This window comes from Amia ocellicauda, chromosome 17, assembly GCF_036373705.1.
Source record: "Amia ocellicauda isolate fAmiCal2 chromosome 17, fAmiCal2.hap1, whole genome shotgun sequence".
NCBI classification, from domain to species: domain Eukaryota; kingdom Metazoa; phylum Chordata; class Actinopteri; order Amiiformes; family Amiidae; genus Amia; species Amia ocellicauda.
Window position 1 is genome coordinate 21,913,314 of NC_089866.1, and position 20,052 is coordinate 21,933,365.

At 37.8% G+C, this 20,052-nt stretch overlaps 1 protein-coding gene across 2 annotated transcripts; it reads left to right on the forward strand.

Moving 5' to 3' along the window:
- The first annotated feature begins 1,932 nt into the window (after window positions 1-1,932).
- On the forward strand, window positions 1,933-19,190 carry stx2b (syntaxin 2b). Of its 2 annotated transcripts, XM_066688728.1 has the most exons (11): window positions 1,933-2,174; window positions 6,220-6,294; window positions 6,404-6,503; window positions 9,991-10,065; window positions 10,702-10,775; window positions 12,023-12,131; window positions 14,286-14,359; window positions 14,765-14,902; window positions 15,763-15,873; window positions 16,289-16,391; window positions 17,231-19,190. In XM_066688728.1, the coding sequence occupies exons 1-10, from the start codon at window positions 2,145-2,147 to the stop codon at window positions 16,370-16,372; spliced, it is 870 nt and encodes a 289-aa protein (XP_066544825.1). In that variant the 5' UTR covers window positions 1,933-2,144; the 3' UTR covers window positions 16,373-16,391; window positions 17,231-19,190. The 2 variants fall into 2 exon arrangements, with proteins under 2 accessions (XP_066544825.1, XP_066544827.1); XM_066688730.1 differs by lacking the exon at window positions 16,289-16,391 and having other exon boundaries at window positions 1,934-2,174.
- The last annotated feature ends 862 nt before the right edge of the window (window positions 19,191-20,052 follow it).

Below are 20,052 nucleotides of genomic sequence, written 5' to 3' on the forward strand. Positions count from 1 at the left end.
TTTTGTTAGATTTATTTTATCATTTAACTGTAATCATTTTTAATTCTCAGTTTTATCCTTATATTCATTTAATGTTATAATTTTATATTTCAATGTTTTGACAGCAGGTACATGCACAGATAGACTCCAGGACTTGCTTGAGCCCCTGCCCTTTTTCCCCAAGACTCCTAAAGTGCCCTTTATCCTGACCACCTGCCCCTTCTGTGGTTTTCCACAGTCAGGTATTCTCTATGTTAAATTCCCAGGACAAGGCACCCAGGATTAGAAACAAACAGACAATTTTATATATATATATGATGAAGACTAACTGCATCAACACTGTTTTTTTACTGACTTTTGAAATGTTAATGTGCAAGAATAATAAAAACAATATTTTCTACAAAGTGAATACAGCTCTGGATCTATCCAAGGGGATGCTGTTCTCTCTCTCTCTCTCTCTCTCTCTCTCTCTCATATATACACTCACCTAAAGGATTATTAGGAACACCTGTTCAATTTCTCATTAATGCAATTATCTAACCAACCAATCACATGGCAGTTGCTTCAATGCATTTAGGGGTGTGGTCCTGGTCAAGACAATCGCCTGAACTCCAAACTGAATGTCTGAATGGGAAAGAAAGGTGATTTAAGCAGTTTTGAGCGTGGCATGGTTGTTGGTGCCAGATGGGCCGGTCTGAGTATTTCACAATCTGCTCAGTTACTGGGATTTTCACGCACAACCATTTCTAGGGTTTACAAAGACAGGTGTGAAAAGGGAAAAACATCCAGTATGCGGCAGTCCTGTGGGCGAAAATGCCTTGTTGATGCTAGAGGTCAGAGGAGAATGGGCCGACTGATTCAAGCTGATAGAAGAGCAACTTTGACTGAAATAACCACTCGTTACAACCGAGGTATGCAGCAAAGCATTTGTGAAGCCACAACACGTACAACCTTGAGGCGGATGGGCTACAACAGCAGAAGACCCCACCGGGTACCACTCATCTCCACTACAAATAGGAAAAAGAGGCTACAATTTGCACAAGCTCACCAAAATTGGACAGTTGAAGACTGGAAAAATGTTGCCTGGTCTGATGAGTCTCGATTTCTGTTGACACATTCAGATGGTAGAGTCAGAATTTGGCGTAAACAGAATGAGAACATGGATCCATCATGCCTTGTTACCACTGTGCAGGCTGGTGGTGGTGGTGTAATGGTGTGGGGGATGTTTTCTTGGCACACTTTAGGCCCCTTAGTGCCAATTGGGCATCGTTTAAATGCCACGGCCTACCTGAGCATTGTTTCTGACCATGTCCATCCCTTTATGACCACCATGTACCCATCCTCTGATGGCTACTTCCAGCAGGATAATGCACCATGTCACAAAGGTCGAATCATTTCAAATTGGTTTCTTGAACATGACAATGAGTTCACTGTACTAAACTGGCCCCCACAGTCACCAGATCTCAAGCCAATTGAGCATCTTTGGGATGTGGTGGAACGGGAGCTTCGTGCCCTGGATGTGCATCCCACAAATCTCCATCAACTGCAAGATGCTATCCTATCAATATGGGCCAACATTTCTAAAGAATGCTTTCAGCACCTTGTTGAATCAATGCCACGTAGAATTAAGGCAGTTCTGAAGGCGAAAGGGGGTCAAACACAGTATTAGTATGGTGTTCCTAATAATCCTTTAGGTGAGTGTATATATATATATATATATAGAGCAATTTGAAAAACTGTAGTTGTAAAAACACCCAATGTAGATATTGATCTTAATATAATTGAAGCAATATATAAGGCTATAAATAAATCTGTACTAATTTAACGGGAAATTTGCACACATCCTCAACATTATTTGGAACCCGGGTTGTGTAAATCCCGCGGAATGACGTCAGCTCGGATTGTGCTGTGCGTGCTAGTGACGCGCACAGGGGCGTGTCCACAGCGGCCGCTGCTCTGTGCAGTTGTAGTTAGTGGAGTCGGACACAGCGCCCGAGGCAACGCTGCGGAGCTGCTGCCTTGAAAAGTGGGTTTGTTTTTTGTTTTTAAAACCTCGACAGAAAACGACCCGTCTGTCCTTGGATACTGCGGCACCCACTGATTCACGGGACCGTGGGGGTTTCATGTTTGGTCTCCCCGGGGATTGTCTGCGCTAGACTGCTGTGATGAAGGACCGGTTAGCCGATCTGACAGCCGTGAGTAACTTTCTTTATTGTTGTGAACAACACAGCGGATTCCCCTGGGTCGATCAGGCCCAGTTTAAAACCATCTGAATCCTTCCATGTTGTGTAATGAAATCACTGCCTGATTTCCGCTGGTCTCTGTTTTGAAACTAGCCAGAGGGAACTGTGTTATTTATACAGTTATGTATAGGTGTGTGTGCATGTATACGATTTATTTTTTCCTGTTTGAACGTGTTCAGACGTTACCCAGTATGTTTGTTTTTCGATGTAGTAGTGGTACTAGCCTACATCACAGCTCTGAAATGAGTGAATACGTGTTTTTAATCGGCCGAGGTTCATTGAAATAGCAGTGCTGCGGGAGAGCTCTCGCTGAGCACCTGGGCGTTGCTAAAGTCAGCTGGCTGTGGTGCCACTGAAAGGAAGGGGTTTGGTGGGTCATCTTCCTTTATCAGATAATTGATAAACACAGAGACGACAATGCCTTATTAAATTATACAAGAATATGGTCAGTTAAAAGGATGAGATTTTGTTTGGTTGTTGCCGGTGCTGTGGTTTGCAGGAAGTCACAAGTGCCGTGTTTTGGACAAAGACAACATTGTTGCACCGGTGCTTGTGATTTTGAGCTTCATTATACAGTAAGGAGTCTCCAGTATGCAGAATATATATTCCTGTCGTTGTGATCCCCAGGCTCTAGTCCCTCTCAGTGGGAAGGCAGACAGTATCAAAATGTAGAAATCATAAGTGTTAAAGACAGAGATTGAGCTTTTCATGATGCACTAACGCAGGTGGGTACAATGCAACAGCCATTTAAGTTGACTGTCCTTGCATGCATTAAACATGCCATGCACACAGGATCACACTGAATAATGTCAGGGGGTTTTGAGATATGCATACATAAAATTGCATTGCTTTTTAGGTGTTATTTTCATATGGAAAACCTACACGGTGGTGCTCTGTCGGCAAATAAATAACGGATTTGTTAAAGTATTAAAAATGTTAGTATCATATAAGACCTTTTTCTCCCTACCTGGAGGCAAACAGTTTTCAAAGATCAAGACACATTACTAGCACGCCTGAACATGTAGCACAATTGCATCACAACAGACTGGGACTGCAGACAAAAAAATCCAAACAAACTGACTTGATTGCATTTTTATACATTTCCAGAGAGAAGTTTGTTGACTATTTAAATGTTTTGATCTGCTGTGATGCTAAACAAGTTACTTAAAGTGTCCTTCCAGAAACTGTTCAGATGCATTGACTGCAGCCCAGTGTGAATGTTTTGCAATCATAACCGCTAGCTCAAGCTTGCAAGAGTTGCAGGATAGTACTTGTTAGCAGTGTGTGAAATTCAGAATTGTCAGCTGAGTGCCACACTAATCAGGGAGGAATAAACCTTTTTCCTGTGGTTTCATCATGCTTCAATTTAATGTTAACTGTTTCACATTTGAAGAGAAGTGCCATTCAGAATGTTTCGAGGGACGTACGTTACCCAAATACAACAAATAAATATAAAACCATAGCACAGAGCTGGGTTTTGCAAATGTTTTGCTAGAAGTTGTTTCTAACAGCAAATACAAATTGAACTATCGAATGGCCTCCTCTAGTTTGTAAACTTTCTTATGTTCTTCTTAATCCAATGTGTGTTTCTTCACAAAGAAAACTTGTCAGATGCCTGGATTAACCCATGTATGGTGCTTTACAATTTAAATAGCTTGATTTCTCTGAACAGAAAAAACAGTGTTGTTTTTGATTGTCCCCTTATTGTAACAACATACAAAAAACAATTACACAATGCCTTCTTTATAGTACCAAAAACAATTGCCTGGTTAACTATACCATGAATATATCAGTCAGCATTCCAGCTTATGTACAATAGGACATATTTTGTCAGGAAGCACAATTGTTTTTGAGGGAAACAGTGCTGATGTTACTGCATTAGCAGGAAATTTTTCTCCATTCAGTGTTAAAAACGCAACCAAAAAAGTGGAGTCGTAAACAAAATTAGCATGACACAGTCCTACACATCTCCTCATTGGCCTCCGTAGTCTTTTTTGCATTTACAGATATAGGCTGTATATATTTTTGGCATATTCTTGCCTTGTAAAGAAAAACAAGATCCATACAACCACTTCTAACAGGAAGAGCAATACATTAATAAGAAGGTGAATATGGAAACTGCTGCTTTAAGTAAAATCCATATTGAATGGCACAGAAAGATATGAAAATGATTTTTTGTTGAACAGATGCATATTCTTTAAAGGGAAGAATTTACATTTTACTATAATTAACCTACTTCTCATAACCAAATTACAGTTAATCTTGTTTGTCAATTAACCTTAATTTTTTTTGAGTGTTTCACATCCTGATGAAGACACTTCAATGTTGAAACATCATCTTATTCTTCAAAAATGATGACTGGAGTTTTCGTTCATGTTTGACATTTAAAAATTCCTGTTTACAAAATACCAATTATAAGTTACAGGTATGATTTATCTTGTGAAAGCTCGAGAGACTTACCATTTTATTCTTTATGTGTAACTTTTTCTTTTTTCATCAGTCTAATTGGAAGGTTGTATTGAGTGATGTTCATGTTTTTCTACTTCCTGTGTCTAAAATAGATTCGCGGAATATCTGAAATGTTGTGCAATCTGACATATTGCACTCATTTCAGTAATTTTATTTGAGAGATTACTGGAAGGCTTTTTACTGTAATGCCAGACTAGTAATGTATGGTTTTATTTGTTTAATTGTTTATGTAATATAAAGTAAAGTGGAAGTACAATGTGCAGTTGTTGTAAGGCTGTGTTTAATTGAGATGTTGTGAAATAACTTTGTCTTTTTCAGAATTGACAAGAAGCTATTTTACTGCTTCCAGCTTTAAAGCAATATTCTGTAAACTGTATGTAAAGAAATTGAATGCATTGAGAGAACATTTTCTGATCTGAATAGTGCCCTCAGTACTTTAGGTAGTATTTCTGTATCTTGGAAACTAGACAATCAGTTTCCTGTATTTAGACATGCTTGTTTTTTGTGTGTTTAATACAATGGTTTCAATTGCCAGAGACTGATTCAGTGACGTAAACCAGAACCTCCTTTAGTTGTGTGTTTGTTTGTTTTTTAACTCATCACAAGCTTTTTAATTTTCTTCATATCCTGAAGCATGGAATGTTATTTATTTTAGGGAAATTTACCAATAATCGGATATTGTCAGTTCCTTGCTATTTTATGTGTACATAATACAATTGCAAGTCTGTGGCTTTTTACTGCATTTCACAATATGTATCCAATTCTTATGCAGCTGTACACTTTCTGAGTGTCGACTTTAAATTTTAATACCACGACACTTAATTATTTGACACAGAATTTTAAGACATTTTGTTTGGTCTTCTTAAATTTAAGCCCAAAATAAATAGGCCTATTGCACACACACACAAAGTTTGATCTTAAATATCATGTCATTTTTTAAGCTACACCAGGCTTAAATGGGGAAAAATGTATCTCTTGCTATAGAAACTCACATGGCAGCAGCACATATGCCAGTTCATTTTGAATTTTTAAATGAAAGGGCGTTTCATTGAGAGAGGATATTTAAGGACAGGCAAAACCCTTCTCATATAAACAATTCAGAAATAACACCGGAGAATGCAAAAGCTCTAAAACATTGTTTCAATACTTAACTACATACACAAGATACAAAGTAATGGAAGTTTGACTAATAATAGTTGCATCTAATTTGACACTGAAATGTTTCATTTGAAAAAATACATCTAGATGAACTATTACAATACAAATTCAAATCTATTATCTAGTATCTATTATAAAGAATGACAAATGTGTTAACAACCAACAACTCTTAATAATTACAGTAATACTTTTCTCCTAAATCTAATTTTCGAATCTTGCCATTTTTAACTTAACATTTTGATTTCTAGATCAAGTTTTTCAATTGATGGCATTCAGTTGACCTATAGCAGCATTTTTTCTTGCCTTTTACGGGAACTTTATTTTTATATATTTTTAATTTTGTCAGCATTTATTTATTTATTTCATTTAGAACAGCAAGTATGAAGACGATGAATTTACAGTTACCGTTGAAAATGAATCCTTCATGGATGGCTTCTTTAAGAAGGTAAGTGTGTTTCTAGTCAGTGCTAGTCTGTACAATGCTGTTTTTTTTTTTTAATAATGTCATGTTGTTCACTGTTAATTTTACACATATTGATTTGTATGTTTTTAAGGTCGAGGAAATTCGGGGACTTATAGATAAAATTTCCTCTCAAGTGGAGGAAGTGAAAAAGAAGCACAGCAACATTCTGTCTGCTCCAAATCCTGAGGAACGTAAGTACAAACTCCAAGGCCTCTATTATTATAATGGCAGTGGAAAGAGTGGGTAGGTTTGACACATGGGAGCCAGATCACAATGATAAGGCAAACAGGCCTCAGATTACATGGTCAGTGGCTGCTTGAAACCTTTCTAACTCCCTGCTTGTGTAAAAATCTCCCATCCTATGAATAAAACCAAGAGTTAGCCTTTGGAAACTCTTGTAGCATTATTTAAACAGAACTCTTCTGTGAGTCAAAAGTTTGTTTTACATAAGTAAATGACATTTCTCTTTAGTAGTGGAGCTCAGAAGTGACAATCTGAGGTTAGCAGCACTTATATGTGTATATGCATGTGTAGTAATTTTGTACATTTACATCTAGATTTGTATTACTGATAATTATTTCTGCCTGGCCTATAACAGTAACACATCATATCTGCATGTGAATGAGTTAAGTAAGATGTAATAACTCCACTGATAGTTTTATTAGACTCTGTCTGGTGTTTCTGAATAAGATTAGTAAAAGCTCCACCTTAGAAAGGCATAAAAGAGTATATTATCATCATTTTTATATATAGATATATAATTTCATTCAGATGGAGGGTTCTTTTTTTAATTATTATTTTTTGACAGTTTAGTGTTACAGATAATATTTTGGGATCCAGGGATCTGACTTTAAAACATAGTGGTTTGCACAAAATAACTAAATTTAGCTTTGATATTCCGAGGCCTCCGTCTGGCAAAGCAAACAAGCAGTTTCTTGTTTCCTGTGCAGCATTGTCCGCTTTCAGGAAACGTCATATCTGTCAAAATGCAAAGAAACTGGGATGTTCGGAAGTCTGCATAGGAAACCTGGCTCTTCAAAGATTCCTACAAAGTAGCAAGTAAAGACAACAAGGCTCTTAAAAAGCTGAAGCACTGTGCTGCGAGAAGTGACTGGCATTGGAGGCCCTGCTCCTAACATTAGAGAAGTGAGGGCAGACGGAACTGACTTTAATTGCAAGTTTGCCGTTGTCGTGATGCTGCTGGTGTCAGTGATGAATCATTGTATTAGTGTTCAAATTACCTGGAAAGCAGAACATCTTTTTTTCTCTCTCTCCATCTCAAGCTCAGACCTATGTGACCCTTGGACAGTGCTTTACTCCATGGTTGGTCAAAGACAGGCACCCAGAATCCACTGCTATTGTCAAAAGATTAATTGAATAGGAGGGCAAGACAGAAACCCGAAATTGGAACTAAATTTGTATGTCACTGTGCTTTGGCACGAATTACAGCATGTGATGAAAAGATGCTGTGGAATTGCTAAGTGATTGGCTGTAATGTGTAGACCACAGTTAACACAGATGGGCTCAGATAATGGGCACCCGTTTCAAACTCGATTAAAGGCAAATGCCCCAGGGGACAGTGTCAGAAACAGCTGTAAATATGTTTTGAAAATTAGGTCAGTTCATTTCAGTTTATAGGGCTTGTTTTGTTGTTGGATTTCCAAAACAGTTACAGCATTACTCTTTGGGGGCCAGTACTTGCAAAGGCTCAAATATGCATGTGCTTCAGTTTATTCTATTGGTGTGGTAACTTTTATTAAACTCCCTCAGTTTCCTATTAATGCATTCCAGTCATCAGAAGAGATTACATTTGAATCATTACAAAATAAATCAAAGTTTTCAGACCATGGATCAGTCTGAGTTGCCACAAAAAACGAGTTAATGGTTAACATTGATTCCATTTTATGTTTTGTTTTGTTTTAAACCTAATGCCAATAATGTATAAAAACTGGTTTAATAGCTAACATTTCCTGTATCAGTGAATATAAAATTTGAATATTATCACTGAAGCAGTGAAGTCATAGCCTGGATTTTGACCTTTGCTCAGATCGTCCAAGCTCTGCTTCACCAAATTAAATAACTTATTTTTCACCATCTGGACTATGCATCTTTTGACATCTGTGGAGTTAGCCGAGCTTGATTTTATTATTTTATTCCTTTAATATATTAATATTCTAATACATGTATATTTCCTGTATTTGGCCACCTTTTTATAAACATGTATTGTATTGTTGTATAGTTTTTACACATAAAATGAAATATAAATCTGCTGTAAATCATAGGCATACAGTCTATTCTGCTTTTTTGGTGGGGTGGGTCATTCTAAAAGCCTCACTCTTTAACACCATTGAAAAGGGAAGTGAAAGAGAAATGCAAATACAGGTTACCTTAAAACTCATGATTTGTTCTAGTTACCAAGGAAACTGCTGCAGCACATGCTGTTAACCAAAAAGCCAGGTGTGAAGTGAGCTTTTACGGATACATTCTGTGGTGTGTGCTAAAATGAAAGTCAGAGATTTTTGTACAACTCTTACAATGAAAGGGATAAGACCAGAAAACAGGAAGTCTTAGTTTCCTATATATGTATACCCTCTGTAGTGACTGGAAATGCTTATTCATTCTTTCAAGCTGTTGTTCATTGCAACCTGTTATTCTTGTATTTTGATAACTTTTAAAATGCCTTGAACAATGCTGGGCTCCACCTGTTATTGTTTTGTTGAGTCTGAAGGGCATTTTGAGAGTCAATTCATTTGCCCTGTTCTGTATATGGATCTTTGCCATATTATCCGTGATACGCTCTTTCATGTGTTCCAAACCTGAATAAATTGTGTGAAGATGGTGTGTGATTGTGAGAAGGTAATGCCAGTTTTCTTTTTAAGATAAAAAACAATCGAAATTTGAAAAGCACTGAGTCTAAAGAAACCGTAGTACGATTCTGACGTTCACAGCTGACTTCCTCAATGTGGAGCGATGACAGACTGGTACAGCTTGTGAGATGGACGTCTCAGTTGAACTACTGATGAATGATTTTCGTCTTTAGGGATGGCAAAGACAAATTATAGCTTTAAACCAGTTACGACTGGGGGAAGGCCACTGCCAGCCATCACAATGAATGGAGATCATTCTTTGGAGATTTTAGACTCTACTTATCTTGGGGTTACATGATGTCACCTTGGATCCCCTGTGTTATCTCTGAGGAATCGATAAGACAGTGTTTGGTGGAACACTGCCATGAAGTGTAAAGTGCTAAACCATGGGAATAAAAAAAGAACTGCCTGCATTTCTGCTTTCCCACTCTTATCTTGTAGATGGTGAAAGTTGTTTTTCATATTTATATTCTTATTTCATGGTGTTTTCAGTAATGCCTAAAAATAAACCTTGTTTGTGTTGAAAGCAAGAATTGAGAGATATAGTGCATCTTTGTAGACTGCAACAAAAAAGCTTTGTGTGGTCTAGAAAGCAACACTAGCACAAATACTGGGTCTTTATATATAGATTTCAAGTCTCAAGTTTTAAAAATAGAACCTGAGTGTTAGAATCCATTGATAGAATAACAAATATGCAAAGTGTTATAAACCCCCCATTTTATTATTCTAATATATATATTTTTTAATGATATATTTCCTGCACGACTTTAAAGATTTCACCTTTTTTGCTTGTGTGTGCTTGCTTCTTCAGAGACGAAACAAGACCTGGAGCAGCTTACCATCGAAATCAAGAAAAATGCCAATACCGTCCGGGCCAAGTTAAAATGTGAGCTGAATGCCGTATTGCCTTCTACACCTACAATAACACAGAGCTGTATTTGCTTAGTATCGTCTGAATTTGATTTGCAAATCAGGGAATCTCAAAGTCTTGTGTCCTCGGGGGAGAAGTGAAATGAACCGCCCTGTCTGTACAGATGCTGTTTGTTTTATTTATTTTTGTCATTGTTAAAAGGCACACCAATCTGTATATGTGCCCGTTTGTAACCTGTTGGGCTCACCATCTGTCAAGGTGGTGATGTAATAAGAGGGTTTAATCCATACAGTAAAGAAAAGCCACCGAAGCCATTGGATCTGACAGGGCACCCTAGTGATTTGATTTAATTCTCGGTGCGTATCAGTGAATGTCAGCACTTCAGTCACAACATGGTCGTGATTTAAGAAGCTTATTTTTCACCGGATAGTTCATTAGCGTGGGAAATAATTACAGCATAATTGGGCACATGAGTAAGAAGTACTGAAGAGTGGAAAATCAAAATGATGGAAACAAACCATAACAACACAATGCATTGCGAGAGACAGCCTATCTCTGGTTTTTGCTTCCTGTGTCTCCTCTTATGTTTGAACATGAAATGACTCTAGGAAATGTTCCCACATCATAATATAATTATGTTTTGAATAATAGCAATGGAGCAAACCTTTCTACAAGGTGAAAATGAAAACAGAGTGTCAGTGGACTTACGGATACAAAAAACTCAGGTGAGAGAAAAACGTTTTATATACACCGATCAGCCATAACATTATGACCACTGACAGGTGAAGTGAATAACACTGATAATCTCGTTATCATGGCACCTGTCAGTGGGTGGGATATATTAGGCAGCAAGTGAACATTTTGTCCTCAAAGCTGATGTGTTAGAAGCAGGAAAAATGGGCAAGCGTAAGGATCTGAGTGACTTTGACAAGGGCCAAATTGTGATGGCTAGACGACTGGGTCATAGCATCTCCAAAACTGCAGCTCTTGTGGGCTGTTCCCGGTCTGCAGTGCTTAGTACCTCTCAAAAGTGGTCCAAGGAAGGAAAAGGGGAGCAAAGGCTTGCCCGTGTGGTCTGATCCAACAGACGAGCTACTGTAGCTCAAATTGCTGAAAAAGTTAATGCTGGTTCTGATAGAAAGGTGTCAGAACACACAGCGCATCGCAGTTTGTTGCGTATGGGGCTGCGTAGCCGCAGACCAGTCAGGGTGCCCATGCTGACCCCTGTCCACTGCCAAAAGCGCCTACAATGGGCACGTGAGCATCAGAACTGGACCACGGAGCAATGGAAGAAGGTGGCCTGGTCTGATGAATCATGAGTTCAAGGTGTTGACTTGGCCTCCAAATTCCCCAGATCTCAATCCAATCGAGCATCTGTGGGATGTGCTGGACAAACAAGTCCGATCCATGGAGGCCCCACCTCGCAACTTACAGGGCTTAAAGGATCTGCTGCTAACGTCTTGGTGCCAGATACCACAGCACACCTTCAGAGGTCTAGTGGAGTCCATGCCTCGACGGGTCAGGGCTGTTTTGGTGGCAAAAGGGGGACCTACACAATATTAGGCAGGTGGTCATAATGTTATGGCTGATCGGTGTATAAACAACATATATATGTGTGTTCATGACATTGTTTACATTTCACATTACATTGAACACATACAAGTGAAACATAACATAACCAAAGTCACTATCTTAAGGTTAGTTCATTATATATATTTTTTTAAACTAATAATATTATGTGGATACTATATGTGTGGTTATAATAAGCATGGCTTTAAATCACAACAGGAAATTAACTTATCATTTTATAGGGGGATATGTTAATCGATGTATTTATTTTTAATTACGAATTGGAATGTATCGGCAACTGTAATCCAACCCTTGGCTGAATGTTGTCATTTTTCCACTTGATTTCCTACACCATTATTAGTCCGCAATTACCATTTATTTTTTCTTTGTGTGTTACCAACAGCACACTGTATTATCACGGAAATTTGTGGAGGTCATGACGCAATACAATGAAACTCAAGTCTCTTTTCGGGAAAGAAGTAAAGGAAGAATCCAGAGGCAGCTTGAGATAAGTAAGTGGAAACTGAACTAAATATTGTCCATCCTGTGTAAATCACAAAACGCCAAATTGCACACTCACAGTCTTCCTTTAAAATTATTATTATATAATATATATATATATATATATATATATATATATATATTAATACACACATTGGTAAACAATTTAGATATGTATAACTATACAACACAGTAGATACTGATAGTATCATTATATTTGTATTGTCGGTCATAAATGTTTAAAACAAGCAGAATTGTCACTCATGGTCAATGTTTAATGCAACTTGAGAAGAACAACATGGGCTTTGGTGCACGTTTGATTTCACAAGCTTTAAAAAATGTAATCTCCTCAGCACACACTGAAGAGCGGGTTTTGTTGTGCACCCTGGGAAACGATGTGCAACAGGAGACACCCGTGTTTATGTTGCTAAGGAACAGTGGGTGAGACAGCTGGGGCTGTTAGTGCTCAGTAGGCCTCGAGAAGCTTATCACAAAAAGCAGGGGTGTTTCACTTGTTTCAGGGAGACTCCCTTCTTATGACATAGATGCCATTGCCTGAGACCAATGCTGTTGAAGTTTTTCATTTACAATTTATTTATAATCCAGTGTCAGCACATCAAGTTATAGTTTTCTGGTCTGTTAAAAATATCTCCATGGATAAATATTAATTTTCCTCACAGCAGCTGATCTGTTTTATATAAACCTGACAGGAGATGGCTCTGATCGTTCATTACATGCTAGCAATGTCAGCGTAATGCTTGGCTGCATCACAACCGATGCTCCGGGCGAGTTTTTGCATTACAACAGAAACTCTTGTAGGTTAACTACAGGACATTTGCTAGTGTTCTGTAGTTTATGAGCTTTGCTGTCTTCAGAGTGGGCTCTTCTGATCGGTTGGTTGTAATAGATATTTATGGCATTAACTATGAAAGAAACCAAAAATTGCATATGGCTTTCTTGAACTTTGTATGATAGAATTGTACACCTAGACTGTATAAGAAAAATAAAAACAATTTGAGAGAATAATGAATTTCAAGATGGAAAGAAAAGGATGGGAATGCATTACCAGGACACCTACTGCCCTTATGCTTTTTTGTTTTTTAATAGGACTGTCTGAATTAATGTTATTCGGCACTTTGGCTAATATTTAAAAAATGTGATGTTAGAAATAACCCATGAACTTCCCACATTTTCTATTTTTATCTGGTAAAAGCCAAGCTCATTTTATCTGGGCTTAGTGGGTTTTCACCGCGTCATCCTGAGTTCTGGCTTATCTGGAGTTGTACCAGCATTTCTGTCTGCAAAATGATAAGTGCTATCTAATATGTACCTTTTATAGCAGTCCAAACTCTCCTGTCTTCTGAAAGTCGCATTCTCTCCTATAGATATACGTGTGTGGCCTTTTAGTTAACCATCCATACTATTTATGTGAGAGATGTCTTTTCACAACTCCTCGATCCAGGTAGGGTGGAATGAATTCCCAGAGCAACACACAATCCCTGTAGACTGGAAGCTCCCCGCTGGCAGATGAAATTTCAGCTCCTGTTACAGAGCACAATTAGGCTTTCTCGTATAATGAAGGAGTAGAGCCATCTCTTTGCGCAGAGCTACAGCAGGCAGGCAGTCAGGCACGGCTCTGAAGGCCCTTGTTGTGTTCTGCTCGGCAGGGCCTCTCTCACCTCCTGACTGGGAAGGTGGGTTGTTGTGAATGCAGCCATTTGCACTTCCCAGAAGACACTTCTGTTGCAGTGTTACTAAGGGTTAGGCATTAAGGGGGCTCCTGTCAGCTGAGAATCAGCTTTTGCTAAATACAAAAGGACCGCCAGGCTTTTTGTTTTGGTGTGCTGGGTAGGAACAGTATCTGTAAGACAGCTGAATCAACAGATGTACCCAGGATGTGGAATGTGGCAGCCAGTGTGCACCACTCCCATCACCCCACACCGTGTGAGTGTGAGTGTGAGTGGATACAATGGAGATCTTAGGAATGAAACTGGTTCTTGCGTATTGTGGGTTATAGAAATTCAGCACAACCTCTTCAGCACGAACAGGGTTAGACCATTAGTCCAGATCTGTCCTGTAGCTGCTGTCACATCAATCTTTGTATTTACATTTTTAATTTCTGCTGCAGTGTCACTAGGTTATTAAGCTGTTTTTTGCATTTCTAGCTGGAAGAGTAACTACAAATGAAGAACTGGAAGACATGTTGGAAAGTGGAAATCCTGCAATATTCACGTCTGATGTGAGTGTCCAGTAATGAAAGTGACTCTGTTATCATTATATTTGATGGATTTTTTAATTATCATTTATTTTTTACCTAGTTTAAAATATATCTTGTTAATTTCCAGTATTCTACTCCCAAACCATAATTTACATTTATACTATGACCAATTAATAAAAAAGCTTTCCCCCAACAAAATGTCAGTTAGAAACAATTAGCAGCCCCCTCTGGTGGATATTTTGTAGAAAATGTAAGTACTTTACTGAAACCCACGTCGTAGTATCTATCAGACCTTAACATTGATGTTTCCTATTTCTGTCTCACACATAGGCAGTTGTTGTGGTCAGTGTTGTTCAAAAGGCCGTTGCTTTGGCTCCGAGTTCTCTTGCACTGTGAATTCAAGGCATCATTCATTTTCCCCCGCAGATCATCTCCGATTCCCAGATCACCCGGCAGGCATTAAATGAGATTGAATCACGGCACAAGGATATAATCAAACTGGAATCGAGCATTAGGGAGCTGCATGACATGTTTGTGGACATGGCGATGCTGGTGGAGACTCAGGTATTTGGAGAATGCTCAGACTGAGTTGGGAGCAGTGTCATCTGGGTTTTCTTATTGATCTCGTGAAGTCAGCGTAGTGTCACAACAGTGTAGTGTAGCTTGTCCTTCCCCTGTTTATACTGGCTTTGAAATCAGGTGTTTTACAGATAGTGTATTTGTAGACTGGCCTTGATTTCTGTATCAAACCTACATTGAAATGCGAAGATGCTGTCGGGACACTGAAATGGACGTTGTAATGATTTGTTTCTTTATGTACCGTTTGCTTCAAATCCAGCGGCGAGGCCAGAGGTGCAGGTATAGAAATCTTTGTCCTCTGTCATGCATATCCATTTTACCTGGAGTTTCCCACTCTGTCACAAAGCCATGTCCTGTAGCAGCCCATTTCTAACAGAATGAATTTCAGTTGCCCTGTAACTTGCTCAAAATATGTCCACTGCTGACAGGAAATAGACACTGTCAAAACATGTTAGTTTCAGATTTGTTCCTGATGAGCTAAAACATGGTAGTGTCCCCTTTTTGTCTTCCCTTACATCATTTGTGTCCCATTGCAGTTGTAACGTTGTCCAGAACCTTTGTTCCAAACTGCAGTTTGCTCTCTGCTTGAATAAGGTAGAGATTTAACACTGCAGAGTGTGTAGTGTATTGTGAATTTCATTAATTCAATGATCACATTCCTTTTTTGACATTATCCAGGCTTGAATTGGTATGTTTGTACCACCATTTTCCATTATTCACCTACATATGACCATTTCTCTTCTAAAAACATGGGCCCACAATCTTCGTTATTATCCATTTTAACTGTACATTATGAAAAGTGTGAATGAACAGCTTTTTTTTTTTCTCTCTCTCCTGTTTTCCAGGGGGAAATGGTGAACAACATAGAGAAAAATGTGACAAACGCAGTGGACTATGTTGGTCGTGCCAAAGAAGAGACTAAAAAAGCTGTGAAATACCAGAGTAAAGCACGACGGGTAAGAAATGTCTTCAGCCTGCCAGGTTCAACCCACAAACATCCTTCATAAAATCCTGAACATTTCCTTCAATCTTTTATTATTATTATTATTTTTATTAAATTTATTGGTCATGTCTGCATTCATGTCAGCAGCTTTAACAGCAAGCCTTTACAGTCCTTATACACTAAGAATGTTTCATTCCTGTACTTTTAATGAATAAAAAAAGCTTCACTAACACCATTGCAGTTCAATGTCTTACTATCTGTGTTTGCCAAGATCACTACTAGTTTTTGTGACCAGTATGATTTATTGATGATGAAATGTCTAAATGTCAGGCATCAATGCTTGCAATTACTACAGTGCAATTGGATGTGCGACTAATGATGTAAGAATGTGTAATAATGTATAATCATTTTGCTTTTGTTTTTGGCAGAAATATGTAATAATTGCTTTAGCTGTGCTGGTGGTTCTTGGCATAATTGCACTAATCATTGGTCTGTCTGTGGGAATAAAATAGTTCCCACTCGCTGCACTAGGTAACTATTATAACAAAGCTATCACTACCATTGTCATTGCTAATTAATCTGTCTAAGCATGTTCAATTATTCATGTATGTTTAATCTAGTATCAGAACATCATCATAATAAGGCTAACCTGTAGTGAAAATATGTTCATATAAGTTGTCCATTATAGGAATTTCTTACAACATTGAAGATATGATATCATCTTAAGCTGTTGTCCATCAGTTAAAGTGTAAATTATTTAAAGGGTGGAATTATATAATCGTGTTCAGTACATATTTTGAACACAAACTAAGCCACACAGAAAATAAAGGAGTCCTTCAAAAATGGAGACCTATACAAGCGCTGTGGTTACCAAATACCTGCGTCAGTGGTGAAAATGTGACTAACTTGCATGCTTCACTCACCACTTGCATTTCCCTGCCCTAACCACCCCTGTTAGTAATGGTCAGTAGTCATGTCAATAATCTGTGTTCTGTGTTATAATATGCATTTCATGATCTTAGCTATGACCACATACCTTTTACAAACCAGTATAGGACAGGAACATTTGTCTTGTAGTAGTGCTCTTGTAATGTGACATGTATTTGACATTTTACCTTTCCATCTGCAGATTAACTTCCCAAAATCAAGCTGGGGCATTATATACAACTATATAGATCTAGATGGCTATATAGATATCGAAATGAATTAGACTGCATCACAAGGTTCCTAATTTGAGTTTCAGGATGAAACACTATAATTACAAAATATGAAACAGTTGACAATAAAGTGAATAAAGAAGTTCCATGTTATTGTATACTCATCTGGATAAGCAAGTCAGCTGATTTCTTATTCTCCTTTCTTTTTTTCAGAAAATGTTTTATATAGCTATTTGCGTGTTTGTTGGCCTCGTCATTCTAGCTATTATCATAGCAGTATCTGTGTCATAGTGCCTGCATTTCCAAAGGAAAAGTCAGTGACGTCTCCAGCAGGAGCGTGAACACAGCTCTCAACTGCAAGACCCCGAGACAGAGCAAAAGTCACTGGGACCGGCTTCTCTATCACTCGGCTCAGTAGCATTATTTCCTGTACCAGGCTGTGGGGAATCACACTCAGAGGAAACCAGCATTTTTGTTTTTTTCTTCTTAAGCTGTGTCCCTCCTGGAATAACATTTGTAATTTTCCATAAAACTGCTAGACTGTGATTTATTTCTATCAAAATCTGTGATCTCCAAGAATCTCCAAGTCAGAGGCCTTTCCTCTTTAACTTGTATTGCAACATGTTGCATTTTCCACTTTGGCATTTCCTTGAATTTTCCCATCAAAGGATTATTTGAGGTGTTTAAAACGAAGTCCCTTTAGCTGCCCAGAGCACACGCACGTACACTACCCCACTCCCAGCACAGAGCACTAATGAGACTCCTCTCTCTCTGGGATGCCTTAGTTATTTTCCCAGACATGCCATTTATATTAAAAGTATTAACTTGATTTGTATCATTCTTTGCTGGCTATGGTTTCCTTTGGATAAGTAGTTCTGGAAATGCTACCTATTAAATAAGTATATTCTTTAATTAATGGTGACACCGGATCTCAGTTTCACCTAAAAGCACAGCTATGCAGTATACAAACTCAAGTTTATAATCCCTTGTTGTTGGATGTATCCATCTTCATATAAAGCCCCATATTGTATGAGTGTGTTTTATACCTCTAATACCCGCCCATCTCTGTCTACTGGACATTGTAAGCTTTAACAGTAACTTTGTCTTTACATTTGTTTTGTATTAATTATTTTATTTAGTTCTTGATTTGTTTTTAAATTTCAGTTTAAAAAATGTATATGTCTGTGATTTTTTGTTTTGCACGATACAGATATGTGTCTTTTACTGTTTTTACTAGGCCTTAATGTTGACAACTGTGATAATGATCAGAATATACCAGAGAATGTGACTGAGGAATGCAATGAGCTTCGGAATATTTGCACACTTTATTAGTACAGTGTTAGTGTTTTTATTTCTCTTGATTTTGATACTTGTACATTCCCACCAAAATAACAGTAGTGATAATACAAAGATGCTTCTTCTCGTTATATTTAACTGTCTTTGTTTTGTTTTTGATTTAATTTTATTCACAGTGCTTTTACAGGCAATTAAAAAAAAAAAGAGGCTATGCTCAATACTGTGTAAACCGCAAGTCCAAGAAAAGCTTTTTTAACCAAAAATGATCAATTTCCTAGCCTAAATATGCTGCGTATGAGTTTGAACCATTGTTGCCTTTGCATTCTTCTCTTGCAGAAAGAATCCTTGCTTTAGTAAAGGTTTATTTCAATGGAAAGCAGTTCAGTGTAGGATTACACCTACATTTCAGTTTCTGTTGCTATCAGTAAGGTCAGCACAGATCTAGACTCAAGGCCTTTGTTTGAATTAATTTGTTTTCATATGGATTTGGCTCTTCCCTTCAGCTTCTTGATTTGTTCCCGTTTGGGTGCTCATTGGGAAGCTGTGACCCAAAGCCGTATGGAAGAAAACGCGTTTTGTAGAAATGACACAGCATTATCTTTACATTATTAGTATTAGCAATAGTAGTTAGTAGTAGTTGTTTTTGATAAATCGATAGTTCATTCAGTATCATTACATGAAAATGTGCCTTAAAAAACACACCAAAAGACTCCTAAGGCTCTTTGGTGGAGATTGTTTTCCACTGCGTTAGATGAAGTCACATCTTTGGGCATCTGTGAATCCAGTTGTTTTGATTCACATAAACTCTACCAAAAAAGCCTTTGTCAAGTATACACTGTGATACTACTTTTAATAAATAAATAAACAATTGCTGACAGACTGGTAATAAATCTGTGTTTTTTTTAATGTCTTTTTTTTCATGCTCTTTCAGTGGGAATGATTAATTGGGTAGTGATTTAGCATTGATGACAATACAGATTGTATATTGTACAAACCACTGTTTTTGACCAGGAAAATCAAATGTCCTGCTGTTGATACTCTTGGGATTACTGTATAATTCCAGATTCTCTCTGAAATTGAGCAGTTCTGCATTTGTATCTTTAAATAGTGCCTTCACTAGCTTTAAGCATGTAGTTAAAGTAAATAAATAATGAGTTTGAAAAGAGTTAAACTCACCATCAGCTGTGATGTAAAAAATAAACTTCTATATTTAAAGACTGCACTCTATCACTGTTCACTGTTTTAACTTTAATATCAACAGTGTCCATTAAAGATCAGTGTCATATTGTTCTATGCAGACATTATTTAATTCATCATTTATCTATGATCTCTATCTTACTCTGGTTGAGGTCTGTATTTTTTAGTAGTTATATTAATTTATATTTGCTTTTTAAGAAGCTGAGTACCTACTTTGTAACTGTTATCCATCATTTAAATTTGCACAAGATTTGCTGTCCTTGGAAAATGCCTTCCAACTGGTAACCCTGGATGACATCAAAACTTCTACTCGTTTGCCAGTCACACATTTTAAATCACCCTTGATCTCTTCATCTCAGTTAAGTTCTTCCCAGGTGTGCTCTTCCTGCGTCTTTGCTGAACAGTCCACTGCTTTTCTCAACACCAGTTCCCACTGCAGCTCTTTGAGAAGTCTCCCAGCCTTGCTTCTCCAGTACGACTTCTTTCCTCCTCTTTCTCTATCTCTGTCTCTCCTGGATATAAGCTCAGGTGAAGAACAATTC

What these genes read in the sequence shown, in the direction of transcription:
- stx2b (XM_066688728.1), top strand. Translation starts at nt 2,145, where the DNA reads ATGAAGGACCGGTTAGCCGATCTGACAGCC. An exon ending in TGCTCCAAATCCTGAGGAAC is followed by an intron (nt 6,504 to 9,990) that starts GTAAGTACAAAC and finishes TTGCTTCTTCAG; the next exon opens with AGACGAAACAAGACCTGGAG. An exon ending in CCAGAGGCAGCTTGAGATAA is followed by an intron (nt 12,132 to 14,285) that starts GTAAGTGGAAAC and finishes TTGCATTTCTAG; the next exon opens with CTGGAAGAGTAACTACAAAT.